Consider the following 20,072-nt stretch of genomic DNA (forward strand, 5'->3'; position numbering starts at 1 on the left):
CTCCTTCCCCTCCGGGACTTTCTTTTCTCCTCCTTTTTTCCCCACCCCAAGCTTCTCTGCGTTTTGTATCCCCGTTGTTTAAGGTAAAGGACCACGCGTCCTCGAGTAGGGAAAGATGCCAAAAATCACGCGGGAGCACCATTTGTGATCATGTATATGTGGGGAATTTCGGAAGGAATTTGAGATGGGACTTTTGGAGTTTTTTGTTCTGTTTATTTAATTTTTTATATAGGTAGGAAGGGTGAGTTTGGTTTACGTTTTTATGGTTTAGAAAGTTACGAGATTTTTAGCTATAAGGCTTTTTAAGGATAAAACATCATTAATAAGGATAATATACTGTTAAAATATTGCTAAAATATTGCCGATAAGGATATTTATGTTTTCGACTTAACCTTTTAATATTTTGTTTTATGGATTTATGTTTTAGTGTAAGCTTTTTTAGTTAATTATGTTATGACATATAAACTTATAGTATTGTATTTTAATTATTTTTGCTTATTTTTGTAGTTACTTTATAATTTTTTTTTGTATCTTAAACTCTAAAACTCTAATTTTTTTTTTTTTTACTTAGCTTAACATGTTTTTGTTTTAAACTATAAATCTACATTTTTGCTTTCAGCACTTAAGTCTGGAAGTTTTTTCCAAGGTCTCAGATATAAACTTATAGTATTGTATTTTAATATTTTTTGCTTATTTTTGTAGTTACTTTATAATTTTTTTTTGTATCTTAAACTTTAAAACTCTAATTTTTTATTTATTTTTTTTTACTTAGCTTAACATGCTTTTGTTTTAAACTATAAATCTACATTTTTGCTTTCAGCACTTAAGTCTGGAAGTTTTTTCCAAGGTCTCAGATCAAAATCTGTGTTTGATTTTAAGCCTTGGTTTACAGGCTCAAAGAGCCTGTTCCTTGCATTTCAGATTCCAACAGCTGAACATATCCAAGGCCTGGAGCTGTTCAGTGCTCCAGCACCCAAATACCCACAGCTGGATTTGAACAGCTCTGATCAGAGAGCACCCTGTGCCAGGGCACATCAGAATAATGACAAATTACCCTCATTCCTTTGCAATCCAACAGATTCCTCTCGAGTATTGAAAACATTATTCTGGGTTGGAGCCTACCTGCCTATATTTAGCACAAAGAGAATTTTATAAACATACAAAGAGTAAATGTTTTCAGGGCAGCCTGTTGCTTTTTGGTCATGAATTGAGCAGTTCTAATCGAGAATTCACGTCATGTAATCTGAGAGCATAGCTTGTAAAAACAATAAACAGAATATCCAGGGAAGTAGTGCCCTTGTTACCAGAGTTACTTACAAGTTTAGCTTTAATTATGCTCCACTGCTATTTTTATGCTTCCTGAAACAGAGCAAGCCCAGTCTTATTAATCCAGCGAGCTAATTGGATTAATGGACAAAACACATCTTCCCTTAATAAGATCAAGGATTGAAATATAATCTGCAAGGGAAGTATCCACCCTGCTGTTAAAACAAACTAACAGATTTATTGACCCTAAGTGCCCCCAGATATGGATCGTGCAAGAAGAGCTGGCTTTAGAGGGAAGCAGCTGGGGGAGATGCCAGGGACACCAAACCCTGGGCCAGCCTCTGCAGCTGGCTCAGCCCGAAGCAGCCAGGTGTTTGTAGGTGCATCAGTCACAGGAAGGACTAAATCCAGGCAGTGCTCTGGCCTCTCCTTGTCAGGTGCAGCTCAAACCCCCACGGGCTGGATTATCCCAGTCGTGGAGATAAAACATGAGATTGGAGTCTGCTCTGTGTTATAAATGAGATCACAGCTGCTGCTGCTCTGACCTGGGGCAGGCCAAGGATCCGTGAGAGATCCCTTGTGCCTCTCCCCAGGGTTCACACCTTGATTGCCCTGTTAGGTATTTCTGCAGCATGAAAGCAAGGGGGATGATTTCAAAACAGAGGCTTGCTTGTCACTTATTCACTTCATCCTTTAATTCAAGGAGCACAGTTACCAGCTGTTGGTTTGGCACTTGAATTGTTCCTTTGTAAGCATTTTTGGGGCTCCAAGTTGAGTGAGTTGCATCTGTAAATTGTTTATATCAGTCCCTTGAAGACATTGTACCCTGTGCTGGGAGCAATCCTGGGAGTGAAGTGAGGGCCTGGACACAAAAATGAGTCTCTGACAGCTTCCTGTAGCTCACCAATTTCAGCTTTGGCAAGGCCCCAGAGGAAATGAATCCCAGAAACTTTCCTGGTGCAGTAAGAGCAAACCAAAGGAGCAGGCAAAGAGGACACAGGCAGCAGGAATGTCATCTCTTACATGGACAAGACCAAGGTAAATATTTGGTCCCGTGCTGCTAAAATTATTTTTTCTTAAATCTATTATATCTAATCTTAAATCTATTGTATCTAAAATCTATTTTACTTTCCTTAAATTTTCTATTGTAAAATACTTATATTGGGGTAAAGAGTTGGTAAAAGATTTTTTTTCAAGCCATAAAAGCAGCTGGAAAATGTAATTCCAGGCTAATAATGGTTATACTACTAATCTTGGGTTTTTTTCTGTTTTGTGTCTCTCCAGTTGCCCCCAGTAAGCAGAAATAAGCATGAGAATTGCTAACAGTTAGCCCTTGTAAACCAACTGTTAATTGCCTTAAATACACGAAACCAGCAAATTCACATCAAAAACTTGTGGTCAAGCCACAAGGAACTTTTTGGAAAGAAAAAAAAAAGTCCTTTTTTTAGGACAAGCTTAGGGAAAGACAAACCACTTCTTTAAAGAGAAAGCTAATGAGTAGCCTTCTCCTGTCATTAAATTTTAGTTGCAAACCACCCAAAATCTGGCTTTTCTCTGAAGTTAGAGTCGTGTCTGTTATGTATATGATGGACCTTTTCATCAGCTGAGCCTTTTGAGCTAATGTGGATTGATATAGATGTGACTCAGCAACCTCATTAATCAAATCTAACGAGCTGGAGCCTTCAGCCCTGTGCTGATGGACTTGTTGGTGTCCCCCACTGCCTGCCTCACTTCCTAAAAATATCTGGAGAGTGCAAAAGAGGATGAGAAAGCAGCAGACCTCGCCTGAAGAAATCTGCCTGTGCCTCTACAGCGTGTGTGGGGTTCTGCCAAATCTCTGTGAGCTGCTGTTAAATCCCTGGCTAGATGTTAGGGACTCTCTGGATAATGGGGCTTTAACTGGATGCCTCAGCTTGGATAACATTCCAGTGTTTCCTGCTAGTTGTAGGAGCTGTATTTCTGTTGGAAGGCCACCAAAAGGAGAGGAAGGGAAGGCTTATTTTCTGACGGATGGTTCCACTGAAATCTGGCCTTCTTCCTGCTCTGCCGTCAGCTGTGTGGACACATCTGTGTCCACAGCTGGACAAGAAACGACTGCACTCACCTCGTGCCCTTGTTTGTTTCTCCTGTGACAGGGCTACATCTCAGCACCCCCCAAAATGGGACAAAACACCCAGGTTTTGGGGTGGGAGCTGAGGGACAGTCTGGGTACAGGAGATACCCAGCTGTGGGTCACGCCGCAGCCTGCGGGTCCCTCTTGTGCACGAGGAGGTTTTGAGGCAGTCACCCTGCTATAAATGTGTGTTCCAGGGGGGTTTTGGCTCTGTTATGCCTTTGCCAGCTCTGTTGGTGTTGTTGTGAAAGATTTCCAGCTGAGAGCGATCAGGAATTGAAAGGGCGAGGATGGAAGGCTATGCTAGTGAGGAGGTGATCCTTTCCTTGAAACCATCTAGAGAGATAGCAAAAAACGCTCAGGAATGTCCCTGATTCCAACTGCACCGCTGCAATGGACAAACAACCAGCTCATTTAGGAAACCCCATGTGGAAAGTGCATTTTATATGGCTCTACGCAGATATTTACTGTACACATTAAGTTGTATTGAGTAGTGCTGTATTAACATTTTAATAGTAGTTTCATAGCAAAAAGGTAGCTTTTGTAGTTAAAATAGGAACTATGTATGTGGAATGTTTTCTTTTAGAAAGGAATGAGGGGCCCTCACTGGATGGCGGCTGCAGGACACCTAAATCTTTCAGAGAAAGGGAATTTATTGCTCCCTTATCAGCAGAAAACTAACTTCTTCCCACCTTGCTCAGACTGGGAGACGGCATGAGGATTAAGAGGAAGAAGTTGACAGTGACCAGACAGAATCCTGTGTTTGAATGGAATTTATGCATCATGTATGAGATGTATGAATATGCAACAGGCAATTGTTTTTAAGGGTTAATCCTCTGTTAACGGGGATCCTTTTTCGGGCTGGTGTTGCCCAGAAAAAGGTACCCGGACGTCCGTATCTCTTTGTTTTTATTGTCTCGTATTGTCCTAACCTCAAATGTTCAAATTTTATTATTCTAATTATATTACTATTTTTATAACCATTTTATTACTATTAAACTTTTAAAATTTCAAAGCCAAGTGATTGGCGTTTTCCACACCCCAGCATCGCCGTCTCCGAGCAGGACTCACCCGCGCAGCTTTTCCAAGCGCCTGGGAGGGTCCCGAGCGCGGCGGCACAGACCTGGGACTCTTCCAGCCTCATTATTCCCTGCTGCTGAGCGCGGCTGCCCTGGCAGCAAGGTGCGGGGCCGCTCTTCTGGGCCTTTTCTGGCAACTTCAGCTCCGAGCCCGCCGCTCCGGGGCCGTTCCCAGCTCCCTGCCCGCTCCCACGTGGAGCCGCGGCCGTGGCGGCGGCGCATGCGCGCTGCGGCGGCCGCCGCTGTGACCGGGCTCACGTAGCGCGCGGGCCGCGCCGCCAGGGAGGGCGTGGCCTGAGGGGGCGTGGCCGGGCGAGGCTATAAGAGGGGCGGCGGGGCCGGGTGCGTTCAGTCGGTGAAGCCCCCGGGCCGAGCGCGGAGCTCCGGTGCCGCCCCAGCCCAGCCGCCCCCCGTGCTCAGGTGAGGCCCGGCCGCCCCGTCCCGCCGGCCGTGAGGGTGGCCGGGCGGGTGTGTGGGGGGGAGGGGAGCCGCGGGGCTGGGCGGCTGCCGCGCGGGCGGCGGTGGGTGGGGGCGATACGTGGCAGCGCTCCGGCGCCCCCCGCCTTCCCCGCGGTGAGGGGCCGGTGTCCCGGCGCTGCCGGCCGGGGTTCCCGGCCCTTACGTAACGGGAGCCGGCAGCCTCCGGAGGGGGGCGGGAGGGCGCCGGCGCGCCGGCTTCCCCGCGGCTGGCAGACTAAACACCGCCGCCTCCCTCTCCTCCTCCGGCCGTGCCTCCTCCCGGTCCCGCCGCTCGCAGCTGTCCCCGGGGCCGGGGCGGGCCCGGTGGCCGCGGGAGCGGCTCGGCGCTGGGAGCGATGGAAAGTTGCTGGGCGGGAGCTGCGTGCGGGATTGCGCCCTGGGGAGCGCTGCCTTCAGCGAGAGGAGAATGCGGGGTGCTCAAGCGTTCACCTACCGACGAGTGGAGGTTTAGTGAATGAAAGGCATTTATTTACTCGGTTACGAGGAGTAAATCAGTGCCGCTCCCCACAGCGCCAGGGGCTGTTGGCTCGGGATGCAGAGAGTGAAGGCAATGAGATCCCGGCTTGTCTGGGAAGCACAGGCTGACCTTCGGGGACAGGGATGTTCTCTGTCCCACTGCCCTACACCTCGGACCTCTTCTGGATTCATTTTAGTGCCTTGGACCACACTGATTTGACCCGGAGCACTCTGCACTGCTTCTGAAGTATGTGCTGACACAACCAGTGCTGATTAACTTTCTCTTTGTTTTCCTTCCCGAGCCAGCTCTCTGACCTGTGCAGATTTAAATGCTGTTCCATAATGAATGGCTTTAAAATCCAGCGTTTAAAGCTGTGATTTTTTTGGGGCAAAGTGCCCAGTGCAGCTTGGCAAACTGAAATGACAGGTGGCGAGTTACGCTTTGGAAGGAGTGAGGATAAGCAGGGGTTTATAGCAGGAAAACCATGCCTTCATGCTGAGGTTGATACAGATAAGGAAATACTTTTTTCTTTAAAAGAAAAATGCCAAGTGATCATTGGTATTGTCCTGCTTTCTCTATAATCACTCTCAATATCTGCGAATGTTCCTGGATATCTCTGTATTTGCTCAGCTAATCCTTGAGCAGAAGGATAGCCTCCTGCCTGTTGTGTCTAATAAAATAATTGCTCTATTCCATCCCCAGTGTTCTTTGTCTTGGCCTGGGAAGGTCAGACAGGAGGGCTCTGAGGGCTGTGTCCATTCCTCCTTAGTCTGGAGGAAACCAAGGGAAAACTCACTTCAGTTCCCTGTGTGCAAACCCAACTGCTCTGTATTCAGCCATGAGTGTTGTCCCCAGCTTGGAATCAAATGATAGGCCTTGAAATTGAGTCTCATCTCTTATTATGTTACATTTTTCATGTATATAAAATATTGTAACTTTGTCGTTAAAAGATGCCTAAAGTGCACCCTCTTCTTTTGGTAGCAGCAATTGTAGAAAATCTTTCTTCTCTCCCTGCTTGGATCTTAATTTTAAAACAGCCTTTGAACATGCTAGAGGACTTGGGAACTGGACTCTGGTGCTTCTGTCCTGTGAGACCTTTAAGCAAAGATGACAGCTAAATGTTCTCAGTACTTATTTTGGGAAAGTTCTTTCCTTTTCAGTAGTATTTTTGGTCACATGAGACTGTAGCTTGGGTTGTCCTTGAGACAGGAGAGGCAGCTATCACTCCTGGTTCCATCTTCTGCCTTTTCCCTAAGCTCAGCTTAACTGGTCAAGGGGTTTTATTATTATTTTTACATACAGTGGGGTCCAGTAAGGATTGTGAGAATGGACCCATTTTTAATCAGAAGTTGAGGATCTTGGTGATAGAGTTTTGTCTCCTGGCCCTGCAGTGGACTTCATCTTGAGCAGGCCAGTTACTTCTAGCCTAAATAAAGAAGCTGGTTTGGAACTGAATTAGAGCCATTCCATGGAGTAGCCCCTCAGTTTCCATTTTTAATCCTGTTTTCTCGGTCCTGGTAAGCACCTGGGAGCTTGGAGCTGGCAGTGAGGAGACTTGGCTAGTGAGCATCTCCAGTCTGGTCATGAGCAGTGGGACTGTCTGATGAACTTGTGTGTCTTTGCTTGCATCTTTCTACTTGTAAAGCAGAGCTGAGCTCTGGGAATTCCCCAGAAAACCCCTCGAAGTTACATGAGATGGTGTTTGTTGTGTGCTCAGAGGGTCTGTGCTGCTCTTGGCAGTGCCACTGCTCTGCTTGCTGCTTTGTTTCCCTTGTGTCCATGTGTTTGTTTTCTCTGTGCTGCTCCCCCTTCCCCTGCTGGTGCTGTGCTGGTTCCCAGGGGAGGCAGGGAAGGGAGCTCCTGTGTTGGAGCTGTCAGCTGCACTCCCCCTCCCTGCGTGGGCACCGATCCCCTCCTCCCCCGGCTGCTCAATTGCCATTTTTGTGGGACACGGCTGAGGAGGAGGGTTAGACTGACAGGAATAATGAAGAGAGGATTTTCATCTTGTTTTACTTCATGTCACCAATGGGAAGAAATTAAAGCCTACTTACTTGGCAGCCCGTGAGTCTGGGAGATTTCCAGTGTCTATAAGAACTGAGCTATGTTTGCTTTGATTTGGGAACCTGTGGCTGGTCCTGCTGCAGTGGTTGGAAAGCTCTGCTCCTTCTGAAATTCTTCCAGGAATGGGAGAGCCAGTTCCTCTGGGCAGCCTCTTCTGGTGCCTCAGTGTGAGAAACTTTGTGCTTGTATCTCCTTGGAATGCCCTCGTTGCCTTTTGTGGCTGTTGCCAGTCACTGCTGCTGTGTGCCTGTGGAGATAAAGAGGTGGCAATAAAGGTTGCAACAGTGTTTGCAGGAGCCTGGTGTTGGAGCAGGCTGCAAAGGCAGCTGGAGAAGAGGAAAACTGAGATGGAACACTCACTAAGAGCAGTAGGTGGAGAGGAAACATTGTTTTCTTCACCTTTTTGGTGATTTTGTTTATTGGTTTTTCTTTGTGGTTTTAAAAAGTTTCATCTTGATTAATGCAGCAAGAAAGGAAACTTTCTGAAGCTTCTCTTGTGTTTCACTGAGTGCAGTAAACAAATAGCTCAGTGCATTCCCAGTGCTGATAAAATTGGCAAATATTTACGGTGCAGTGAAGCTGTTTGTGCTCTGTCACCAGTTCACGGTGCATTGGCTCGAGGGCTGAATGAGCAGGAGGCACTCGGCTTTCTGCAGGCTGAGCCAGGAGCTGAGTGGTGTTTTCAGTGAGAATGGAGGGGGACATCAGTGGGTTTTCATTAGGTGTGTTTGAAACAGTCTGATGGCTGCCTGTGGGGAGGAGGAGGTGAGGAAGGCTGCTGTGGGCAGCAGGGCTGCTTTAGAGCATTGGTGAGGGGGAAAGGGGCACTCCAGGAGGCTTCCCTGTCCAAATTGTCACTCTCACAGGCAGAAGGCAATGCCAGAATGCATCAGCCCTTCAGCTGTGGTTGTGCAGATTTTGGGTGCTTTACAGGAGCTGGAGGCTGTGCTGCTTTTCTGGGCTCGTGTTTCCTGCTGCTCCTCTTGGTGCCAGTGGAGCTGTGCTGGTCCTGTCCCACAGGCAGGTCCCAGAGGAAATCCAAACCCCAGTGCCTCTCCTGCAGAGCTGGAGGTGGGAGGAGAGGAGGGAGCAGCCTCCTGACCCTCGGGTGCACTGTGAGAGATCCTGCCCTCCAGAGTCAGGGGTGTGTTCCTGTCAATCCCACCGTGCTTGGGATGGTTTTTCTTTGGGTGTCACTTTTGAACCTCCCTGGCCATGGTTGCACATTTGCTGTGTGAATACCACACCTGGGTCTGTGTTGTTTGCTTGATTAAGGTTATGCTACCTTCTTCCCAAACTACCCTGTAGCTGAGCTTGTTGCTGTTGTCCTTTGGTCTTTTCTTCATTAGCTGTGCTGTTGGAAGAGCTGCAAACCAATTTGTTAGTCCACACACTGGAGTTCATTTTTTTTCCTGACCAGATACAATATGTGAAAGTTTAAGCTTTTGTTTGGGGGGAAAAAAAGCAAACCTTGTGAATTCCACGACAGCATAATTACTCCTAAAGTATGCAGGAGCCAGGCAATGCTGGGCTGCTGGAGGGATCAGCATCCTGAAAGGCTTGAGCTTGGCAGCTGGCCCTGCAGAAAGAGTGAGTGCTTAGCCAGGATCCAGGGACAGACAGAGCTGCCTTTTGTGTCAGGTGTGGAGCTTGGCTCCATGGAGGCAGCAGGAGCGTGCACAGAGCTCCCTCTCTGGACTGCTCATGTAGGGTTTCATTCAGACCTGCTCCACTGGCACCTTTCTGACTGAAAAAAGGAAAGTTTTTTTCCCATTGAGTGGATGAACTTGATAATGACTATTTTAAATTGGTGTTGCAGGCTTTTTTCAGTGTTTGATGGTTTCTTTCAGTGCTTTTTGCAAAACAGTTCTACCTGCAGCATGACTTAGATGCCAAAAAGGAGAGTGCTGGTGAACACCTTGTCCCTGAGCTATTCTTTTTTCCTCAGGTATAAAAGTCAGCAGGAGGGACTTGGTCTGTGGGAGCTGCTCAGGCTGCTAGGGTTCTGCTGCCTCAGGCCCAGGAGGCTGAGCTGTCCCTTCTGAAGGTGCATTCCCCTCCCTGCTGAGCAGGGATTTTCACCTCTTTTGTGTTTCTCTCACAGGTGTGTGGTGAGGTGAGAGCTGTTGAGCAATGGCCTCCAAGAAGCTTTGGTGTGCCCTAGCCCTGGGATTTCTGCTGCCTTTCTCTTGTGCCCACACGGACTTCTTCACTTCCATTGGTGAGAACTGCTTTGGTGTAGCCAAAAGAGTTTCTTGAGAGCCCCCGAACCTCATTCTGCAAGGATGTGTTAATCATCCAAGGCCCTAGTTGGTACAAACTTAGTTCTTAGCACGTAGCACGTTGCTGGCTTTTCTTTGGGGAGAAATGGGCTTTAAGTCAGTCCAGGGGTGGTCTGATGAGCCAGGCTGGGCTTTGTAAGGACTGTTTATTCTTAGGGTGTTGGAATTGAAGCAGAGTTTGGTGCTGCACACAGGTGGAAGGAGGTGGTGCAGTGCCAAGGGCACACAATGGTGCAGCATGCCTGGACCCACCCTTGGGCTCTGGTGGGCACTGAACCACTTCAGCTGCCTGCTTGCAGGAGGTGAAGCAATTATTAATTAATACCAGGGACCCCTTGAAGTCATGGATGTAATCTTAAAAATAAAGCCCTGGATCAGTGGTGTGTATCAAACACAAAGGCTTTGTGTGTAGCTGTAGCTTTCTCTTTATTTGCTCTACATTATGTATGCTTGGATGAAAGATTACTCTGTGGCAAACTATTTCCTTTTCCAAATGAATCCTAAATTAGTTCTAATAATAAATATGCAGTATTACATTAATTTCCATGGCAACAAGCTTGGTCCAGCAGGAGATTTTCTCCTTAAAAAAAAAAAAAGGCCTTACTCAGATACTCCTTCAGGGCTGTTTAAGCAAATACAGAAGGACTTTTGGGGAAGTAGAAAATAGGAAAATGCCTTTAATTCTCAGGGGTTTGTGTTTCTCCTTGACTCACCAAACTCATTTTTTTTCTAGGTCATATGACAGACTTAATTAATACAGAAAAAGACCTGGTTGTGTCACTCAAAGATTACATTAAGGCAGAGGAAAGCAAGCTGGAGCAGATCAAAAAGTAAGCACTTGGTGTCATAATGCTAATGGTCAATCATTGGAGCCCACCCTTATGCAAAAAGTGCTTCCTTAAGGCTGATTAAATTTGTGGAATTTTTCCTCTGGGGCAAAGCTCACAATAACAGGTTTTGCTGGGTGTTTGTTGTAAGTTGTTCTCTTTCAGCACTGCTTGGTGCATAAATAAGAAGAGACCTGACCATGTGAGGAGCAGAGCCCAATGTGTCAGATGTGATCACAGCTAGAAATAAACATATTTTATCACTGAGCAGGATGCTTTCCTTCCTTTCAGAAATATGCATAAATCTGTCTAGAGGGTGTTGAAGCAGTTCTAGATGGAGGAGTGGTTTTTGTCTTAGCTTTTGCATGTTACTTTCTGGTGTTCCACTGAGCAGGAAGAAAGATCCTTCTTTGTCACTTGGAATTGCTGCCAGGTTTGGAATGTTACAAGTAGATTCTTTACAGCTACAAATTAACACAGGAGTGTGCCAGTGTGGCCTCCCAGAGCCTGTAAACACAGCTCCCTGCAGAAGTGTTGCAGCTCTGTTTTCATTTTATCAGAGGTCAGGAGAGTTGAAATGACTGTCACTGAGCCTTTAAAAACCCTTGGATAAAAAATGCCAGCGTTGTTTGTTGGCACCTGGAGGGTACTGGGAGCTGCTCCTGCAGTGGGAGATGCTGGGAGGGTTTGACCCTGAGCCATGGCAGGGCACAGGGTGAAGTTGGTTTCTTTCAGTCCTGCTCTGAGCTGGAGCTGGTCCCCAGCAGCTCCTCTGGTTTGGAGGGAGCCCCTCACTGCTGTGGCTGCTGGAAAAGCCCCCAGGGACTGTCAGGGTGCAGGAGATGCAGGCAGAGGCACCTCCCTGCCTCAGGCACAGCCTGCAGATTGCATCCAGGCAAACCAGATCCTGGGACAGGAGAGCTCCAGCTGATGGGCAGAGCTCCCTCCAGGCTGCAGATTCTGGATTTGCTTTCCTGCTGAGCTTGGGATTCTCTGTGGGGTGTGGCTCCTCAACATCAATTTACCCTGATTGCAGGGTGTTGCTGCACCTCTTCATGCTGTACAGCTGCCTTTTTTATTTATTTTTTCTTTTGTTTTGGGGCACCTTGGGTTTGTGAATGACTTGTGGTACTTAGAGAAGTTTGAGTTGGAGCTGAAGCACCAGAAACTGGGTCTGGGCTCCTCATTTGGGGGTGTGAGAACCACTGATGTTGCTTCATCCAAGCTTTCAGCATGTGGAAAGGAGCTTTGTGGAGAGAGGCAATGGTGTCTCACCCTAAAATAATGTGAGACAAGCATTGAACTGCCTTTTTGTAACTGTTAGGGGGAAAAGGTGGTGATTGAAAATGTGGGTACAGCTTTGTTTTTGTTTAGTCCTGCATGGCAGCTCACAATGGAAGTGCTGGCACTGTGCTTTTGGGGTTTGTAGGAAGGAGTTCCTTCAGCAGAGCTCCAGCAAGGGCTGCAAGAGCAGCACAAGATTTGGGCTGCAGCTGAGGAAGAAGATTTAGTAAAGGAAAAGGAAGTAGCCCTTCTTATTCCTTTTAGAAGAGCTCTAAATATAGATAATGCAAAAGCTTGCAATTTTAGTTGGCTTTTTTATTAGTGAAGACATTTGAGTAGTTTGTAATCAGTTTTCTAGCACAGCACCAGATTTCTGTGAGACTTTAATGAATATTTTCATTCTAGATGGGCAGAGAAGTTGGATCAGCTGACAGCTACTGCCACAAAAGACCCTGAGGGCTTTTTGGGCCATCCTGTGAATGCATTCAAGCTGATGAAAAGGCTCAACACAGAGTGGGGTGAGCTGGAGAGCCTGGTCCTCAAGGACATGTCAGATGGTGAGTGTGTGTGCCTGCAGCAAAATCCAGCATCACAGGCTCACTGCAGGTACTTGGCTGTTGCCTTTCACATGTCAGGGCTTGAATTAGATTTGCAAATCTGCTTTTGAGACTGAGCATTTGTGAACTAATCTGAATTAGTGTAGTAAACACTTAATTGCTGCCTCTTTTCTTCAGCAAGAGTGGAAGCTCTTTAGCAAGGAGCAGGACATGAAATAGTTGACTGTGAAAGACACTTAGCAAAAGGAAGCCAGGGTGGTTATAATGGACCTGGGAGACTGTCTCAACAGCTAATTAATACCAGATGGAGGTTTGTAGTTAGGAATTATAAGAAAGCAGAGCTTTCAAAAAGAACAGGATTAGTCTCTGATAAGGATTGAGCACACCCAGCTTCCCTGTTGCTGTGACAGGGGCTGAACATGGCAATGAACAAGGCTCTGCACCTGCCAGCCAGAAATCTGCACCAGTGTGTCTTGAGCCCTTCTGAATGGGTGGGGGGAAAAAAAAGTGTTTATTTTTGATTTTTCCTTTGCTTTCTTTAAAAAAAAAAACAAAAACAAAGCAAATGCAAACTGTGCAGCCTGTGCTGTGAGTTCAGGTCAGGCTTGTGTGAAGGTGGATTTTGGCTCTCCCTGGAGCAGGGAGTTCACACAGTTCCCAGGACAGAGGTGAGCACGTGTTTCCCTGCCTTTGCCAGGCTTTATCTCCAACATGACAATCCAGAGGCAGTTCTTCCCCAACGATGAGGATCAGACTGGGGCAGCCAAGGCCCTCCTGAGGCTCCAGGACACCTACAACCTGGACACAGACACCCTCTCCAGAGGGAACCTGCCAGGTGAGAGCCATCCGTGGCTGTTATCTCCATTTCCTAAATGTCCTGATTGCAAATTGTTTGCTCTGTTCCACCTTGCTTAACTGCTCAGCCTGAAGGGAGCATTAGGAAGGGGGTTGAGCTGGCTAAAATGAATGAAAAAAGTGTTTTTTGGTTGAAATCTGTATCTTTTTTCTACTTATGGTAAGATAATCTAGTGTTAATAGTTTGAGCAATAAAATCTTGCTTGTGTGGGTTTTTTCCCTTGTGTTGCACTGGCAGATGCCTGGGTTTTTTGTACAACATTATGCATTTTAACAAGTTCTTTTGAGCTTAAACTTCAGGGATTGTGCAAACTGAAGAGCTGAAGGTGGTGCATACACAGACTTGAGCCTGTGTGGCATTGCCTGAGCTGATCTTTAACAGGCTGCTCTGTGCAGGAGAAGACACAATTTCTCTTTTTTGTCAGGAAACTTTCTCTGCTGAGTCTTCCTTGTTTCCTCTTTTCAAAAATAGTCCTGTGCCAGCTGGCAAAAAATCAGCTCTGTACAATCCATCTTGTTTTTGCAAGTGCTCATTGTGGTCAGATGCCTAATAAAATTAAGAGTAATTGGCTTTATGTGTTATGATGTATAACCTTGCTTTTGGGTTTGGTTCAAGACCTGCTCAAGGACCTACAGATTCCTCCTAATGCAATGAGCAGCTCATTGCTGTTTTCTTCAAACAGCCCAGAAATACAAGGGGAGGTTTTGCTGCTGTTGAAGCAATGAGCTGTCCAGACTGTGTGCAATGAAGTGTAATGGCAGAACCTGCAAGTTCTGGAGGATACAAGAGAATAGCTTGGACTCTGGAGAGCTCCAGAGGGGAACTGCCCATGTGGTCACTTGTTTGTGCTCCTTTTCTTCATTCTCAGGGAATTTCATTTGGTCCAGAACCTCATCTACTGCCAAGTTATTGTGTCCTTGGAGGGTTTGCAGATTGAGGAAGCTGCAGTTGCTGCCCATCACAGGAATGGACAGCAGAGCAGCTGCCCTCTTTGAGCACTGCAGAGCTGCTGTTAGAAACTCAGAAGGGGTTAAGATGTAATCAGGGATGTAATTCTAGCTGTAACACTGGCAGGTCCTGTTTCACTTTTACAGGATTAAATTTGGTTTTTCATAGGGCCTGTATTTCCAGAGGCAAAAATAGGAATCTGCAATTTGCCTACTAGTGCTTTAATCTTTCAGAGGTCACTTAAAATGTTTCTAAAAATGACTGACTTGAAAAAAATCCCAAGCAGCTGGGAATTTACTCCCTGATGTTTTCCTTTTCCTCCCCCACCAAGCTGTCACTAACAAGTCGTGGTTCAGTAACATTTTGGAAGTGATAATGTGATGTCCTTCAAAACAGAGTTCTGAAACTTCAAATTTGCCTTATTTTTGCTCTTGCTGGAAGTGGTTGGAGTTTTGAGGAAGCAGGGTTTGTTTAATTTGAATTTTCTCTAGTGGTAGAGACATTTAGCTGTTCCCTGGTACTCTGGCAGTGGAAAGCTGCATCTGAGTGCTTGTGTGCCAAGAATTTACAGGCTTAGAGACTTCCAACAAACAGCTACTGCAGAAGGGAGCTGTGGGAGACCAGAAATAAAACCCTGCTATGAGGAATGAGAAATAAATGTTTCTCAGAGACAGGTCTGGAACCCTGTGTAAACTCCTTGTTTTGCTCTAAACACCCAGGTGTGAAGCACAAATCCTTCCTAACAGCTGAAGATTGCTTTGAGCTGGGCAAGATTGCCTACACAGAGGCTGACTACTACCACACAGAGCTGTGGATGGAGCAAGCCCTGAAGCAGCTGGATGAGGGAGAAGTGTCCTCTGCAGACAAAGTCTACATCCTGGACTACCTGAGCTATGCTGTGTACCAGCAGGGGGACCTGGGCAAGGCCATGGCGCTCACCAGGCGCCTCCTGGAGCTGGGTGAGGGCACAGGGACACAGCTCTGCCTGGGTTTGTCCTGAGATCTGACTCCTGTATGCATCTGCAAAGTGTGGTTTTACGTTTTAGATGGGGATTTGCTCCTTTGTACTGAAGGGTTTTCATGGCTTCTGTCCCTTTACCTGTTTGAAATCTGGTTCTCTCCCTACATTTTGCTTTCCTTTGGGTTGAGATTGCTTCCCATTAAGTAGAGGCAAAACCAAAATTAATGAAATTGAAACTAAATTGGTGATACTGAAATCTCTGCAGATGATTTAAATAAAAATTCAGCATGCTGAAGATTAAATACTTGTAAAAGCAAGAAATACAGCATACATGACAGTGAGATAAGAGTCTGTTTCATGAAAAATGAAAGCATTTATTCTCCTGTAAATACTCTACTGACTGACTATGTAATGGATGCTCTGGGAAGCTCAGAACTAACCCTAATGTAGCAAAAGCTACTTATTTAAAAACTGAAGCTAATTCTGTAAGTTAAAAAGCTTTGTCACCATAAATTTTAAATCCCACCAGGGTAGTTTCAGGTTTGCAGCCAGTCATGCTGTGCCAGCTCTCTCCCTATCCCATTCCCTTGTCTCTCCCTCTGAAGTGAGATGGGCTGGAGTGGCCAAACCCTTTTCCTCAGTGCTGGGACCCCCATGTGCAGTGAGAAGCAGTGGTGTGCATCTGTTTCCTTTGCTTTCTGTGAATAACTAACCACTTCTGGATGATTCCTCAGGGGCTGGAACCCCGCCAGTGATCCCCGTCTGTTTCTCTGTCCATAGATCCTGAACATCAAAGAGCAAACGGGAACATGAAATACTTTGAATACATCATGGCTAAAGAAAAAGAAGCAAACAAGTCCAGCACGGATTCAGAAGAGCAGCAGGAGAAGGAAACTGAGGTTAAGAAAAAGGATTACCTGCCCGAGAGAAGGAAGTACGAAATGCTGTGCCGTGGGGAGGGGCTCAAAATGGTAAAGTGGAGTAGACTGTTCTCAAATGTTTGAAACCAAACAATGTCAGGAATTTGTGTGTGGTGTGCAAGCAAGGAAGTTGTTAGAGCAGCTGGATGAGTGTGCAGAGCCGAGGATCATGTGTTGGATTTCTTCCCCCTTTGGCCTGTTCAGTAGACAGAAAGTAACGCTGCCCCAGGCACTGCTGGCTGTCCTGGATGTGCTCCATCTGTGTAATTAATTGAATGAGGATGCTGGAAGTCTGGAGTTACAGACAATTAAATAGAGTAGTTTGAGTAGTTTGCAATCAGTTCTCTAGCATAGCACCAGACCTCTGTGAGACTTCAATGAATAGTTTCATTCTAGATGAGCAGAGAAGTTGCATCAGCTGGGGTGTTGTTTTTAGTGATGAAATTATCTTAGTAGGGTTGTGTAAAGCAATGCTTGCTGAAGTACTGCACAGCAACATTAAAGTGCAGACAGCACTGACCTCTCAAACTGAAATCACCTCTTGAACCTGTCACATAAGGAGGTGGGGAGAGTGAATTGTTTGTGTGTCCAACACGTGTTCTGCCCTTGGAGATGCCAGTGTCCCGTGGCAGTTCTGAGTGCCCCTTGCTGTGCCTCCCCAGACTCCCCGCAGACAGAAGAGGCTCTTCTGCCGCTACTACGACGGCAACAGGAACCCCAGGTACATCCTGGGCCCTGTCAAGCAGGAGGACGAGTGGGACAAGCCCCGCATCGTTCGCTTCCTGGACATCATCTCCGACGAAGAGATTGAGACCGTCAAGGAGCTGGCAAAGCCCAGGGTAAATGCTCACCTTCCTTGCCTCTGGGGCCTGCAACCCCTCGTGTGCTCGGTGTGAGTGTGAGTGGCTGGCTGCTCCAGAGTGCAGGGAGCAGTGCAGTGAGCTCACACCCTGCCTGCCTCACCTTGCAGCTCTTGGTGACGCCCCTGGAAGGAGACTGGGAATCCTCTGTGATGAGTGGAGCCAGGTCACAGCAGTGCAGGATTGTCAGGCTCTTCCAGCAGACACAATTTCTGCTGGTTTGGATGGGGAGGAGAATGTTCTCCAACAGAGAACAAACATAAAACAGTGAAGGTGGACTGGAGTATTCCTGACTTGTGTTTGGTTTTCTGCTTTTGTTTCTTTGCTCTTGAAGTCTGGAAGGGAAAGGCAGCCACTCCTCTGGTCCTGGAATGCCACCTTATTGTACAGACAAGAAAAAATGGTTATATTCCCCATTTTGGTATAAGACTGGCTTCTGTTGATGCCTTGTGAAGGCTGACCTAGAACAGAGACCAGACAGAACTAAAGAATAAAGTAGGGGTTTATTAAAAGGCCTCCATGGATCCACCTTGGGCAGCACAAGAGCCCAGCCAGGGCTGCACCCAGGATGAACCAAAATGGTCCCAAAATGGATACCCAGTCACGGGGTCTGTCACTTTGATCAGTTCTCCTCCATTTGCATATTGGAGTTAATTGTCCAATTCCAGCTTTAGCCCATGCAGTCCCATCCTGCTTGTTTGTCTCTCTTCAGCTCACATTTGTGCTCTTGGGCTGAGATCTGGATCATTTGTCCTTGATGCCCAGCTAGAGCAGGAATTGTTTTGTCTCCCTGCTCTGTGCAGAGAGCTCACCATCCCTTAATGTGAAGCTCAGACCCACACACTAAAGCAGCACAGAATGTGACCAATATAAAAGCTAAACCTGAGGCCATCACTGTCTCCAGGCTTGGAAGGTGCCTGCAGATGAAAGAGCTTTAAGAGGTCAGGACATGGTTGGTGGGTTTTGCCTTCTTATTGACAATGGTGGCTCATCAACCCTGTTTGAGACACTGGATGCAAAGGTTCTTGTTTCTCAGAGGGGAATAATCCAGGGCAGCTCGACTGTCTGAGAAAACAGGAGTGTCCAAGGCCAACAGCAAACTGATGGAGCTACCTCCTGTATCCAGTTGGTGCAACTCTACATCTACAAATGTACACTGAAGATGCAGTTAGTTAAATTAATTTATAATTCCATCAATTCTAAAATAAGACTTAAACTCATAGAAATGTAATTTTCCTGCTTTTTTCCTTTGCTTTTGGCCCAAATAGCTTTTTGTCCAGAATGAGCAGAGCAGATGGAGACCAGGGGAATAAGAGCACTCAGTGCAGGAGAAGCTGTTGGCTTGGCCAAGAGCTGTGGCTGTACATGGGCAGCTGGGCAGTGAGGCTGTCCTTGGCCTGCCATGGAGCCTGAAGGGGATCTTAAAGCTCCCTAAAGCCTGAGCTGTTGGACACTGGGAAGAATCTCTTGGCTGAAGAGTTTGTCAGGCCTTGGCAGTGCCTGCCTAGGGAGGTGGCAGGGTCACCATCCCTGGAGGTGCCCAAAGAATGGCTGGATGTGGCAAGGTGGGCATGGATCAGAGGCTGGAGTTGATTGTTGATTATCTTGGAGGTCTTCTCCAGCCTCAGTGATTCTGTGATTCTCTTCTGAGGTTTCTGAATTGTGAGCAGGAAGAGCAAGCTCTTCCCTCCACCTACCTGTGAGGCATCTCCTCCTGCTGCCCTGGCAGGCAGCTTTGCTGCAGGGCTGAAAATCAGAGCCCCCATTGCTGGTCTGGAGGTTTTGGAGCTCCTTTGCTCCAGTGTGATGCATTCCACACCTGTGGAATGTGACCAGACCACTGCTTTACAGAGCAGAAAACTGTAAATGTGTGACTGTAAGCTCTGAACTTGCTGAGGTCGCTGTTTTCCTGTCAAACACTGAGTTCATGGCAAAGACTTGGAGACCTTTAGGCAGGAGCATCTGTATGCAGTTACTGCTCCCATATTCCCTGTGGCTGAGGCCTTGCGCGGCTCAGCAGCAAAAGGATTTTGTTCTTGGAGACCTAAAGGTCATCTCCTCCTTCCTGCTGCCTGGGATGCTGCCATCCTCTGGGAGGAGAGTGCTGGCTGAGCTGTGCCCAGCCTCCTGCCGTGCTGGCAGGATGCAGCCTCATTATTCAGTTCTGCAGTCTCACTGGAATTGTAGTTGTGCCTTGTTTTTGCATGTGTCTGCATGGGAGGAGAGGAGAGGCAGTGTACTGGGAGCTCCCAGTGTCCTTTCTTGTGGGTATGGAGAGGCCTTGGCTTGTTTAGTTTATTTTAACAGTGGAGAAATGCTTCTGATTGTTTGGAAGTTGGCATGACGTTGTGCCTTTCGCAAAAATTGGGGCCTGCATCCCAGCCTTTCCTGTAATGAGTGATGGAGAGTGTCTGGTAGTACATGAACCAAGCTAAAGGGCACGTGTGAGGTTCTGAGGTGGAATATTAACACAGATGGGAAGGCATGAGGTAAATGGAGCACAGCAGAGGGCAAGGAAAGCCTTGAGCCAGGAGTTCCCACTCTGTAAATGTGACCATGGGTGAAGCAGAAGTTGGAGAGCTCAGAGGAGCTCAGTGCTGCTTTTGGTACAGGAAGGACCCAGAAGGAATGGTTTATTCACCTTTGGCTAATGGTACTGGCTGGATTGAATTTACCTGTCAAACTCCTCTGCAGGGGCAGGACAGTGTAACAAAGCCCCACTTGTCCCCATGCCACAGCACTGTGCTGCTCCCAGAGCATTTCACCACAAAGGAAATCCAAGCTGCTCTAGTTTGCTTTATTCAGACAACCATTCTTGCTACAGACACTGAACTTACGGACCCCAGGACTTATGGAAAACCTTAAAAAACCAAACCAGAAACCTTTCTTTTAGTGAAGCTGGAGCCTCCCCTGGTTCCCTGTGGCCCTGCAGCCCCGGTGGCAGCGGGGGCGGTGGCGTTGTCCCCATGCCAGGCTTCTGAATGGTCGGATTGCTGGGATGCAGATTGTGCTTGTAATGCAACTTCTGATGGTTCGCTTCACAGCTGAGGCGAGCCACCATTTCAAACCCCATAACGGGAGCCTTGGAGACGGCACATTACAGAATTAGCAAAAGGTAAGA

The 20,072-nt window shown here is 47.1% G+C and overlaps 1 protein-coding gene and 1 long non-coding RNA gene across 9 annotated transcripts in view; both read left to right on the top strand.

Annotated features, from left to right (window-relative positions):
• Positions 1–15: 15 nt before the first annotated feature.
• On the top strand, positions 16–4,133 carry LOC120501067. The gene is made up of 3 exons (XR_005627221.1): positions 16–83; positions 2,180–2,304; positions 3,966–4,133. It is a non-coding gene; the product is annotated as an uncharacterized LOC120501067 (long non-coding RNA).
• Positions 4,134–4,757: 624 nt separating this feature from the next.
• P4HA1 (prolyl 4-hydroxylase subunit alpha 1) overlaps positions 4,758–20,072 on the top strand; it is a 28,150-nt gene continuing 12,835 nt past the window's right edge. For 3 of the 8 annotated variants that reach the window (XM_039706711.1, XM_039706712.1, XM_039706718.1), the window contains exons 1-8: positions 4,758–4,878; positions 9,561–9,677; positions 10,472–10,568; positions 12,255–12,406; positions 13,104–13,241; positions 14,930–15,169; positions 15,952–16,142; positions 16,754–16,930. In XM_039706711.1, the coding sequence (XP_039562645.1) occupies positions 9,590–9,677; positions 10,472–10,568; positions 12,255–12,406; positions 13,104–13,241; positions 14,930–15,169; positions 15,952–16,142; positions 16,754–16,930 (1,083 nt within the window). In that variant the 5' untranslated portion in view covers positions 4,758–4,878; positions 9,561–9,589. Of the gene's footprint in view, positions 4,879–9,560; positions 9,678–10,471; positions 10,569–12,254; positions 12,407–13,103; positions 13,242–14,929; positions 15,170–15,951; positions 16,143–16,753; positions 16,931–19,995; positions 20,067–20,072 lie in introns of all 8 variants that reach the window. The other 5 variants (XM_039706714.1, XM_039706715.1, XM_039706716.1 and 2 more) reach the window with 3 other exon arrangements.

The sequence above is a fragment of the Passer montanus genome, unplaced genomic scaffold, assembly GCF_014805655.1.
Source record: "Passer montanus isolate IOZ18808 unplaced genomic scaffold, ASM1480565v1 scaffold196, whole genome shotgun sequence".
NCBI classification, from domain to species: Eukaryota; Metazoa; Chordata; class Aves; order Passeriformes; family Passeridae; genus Passer; species Passer montanus.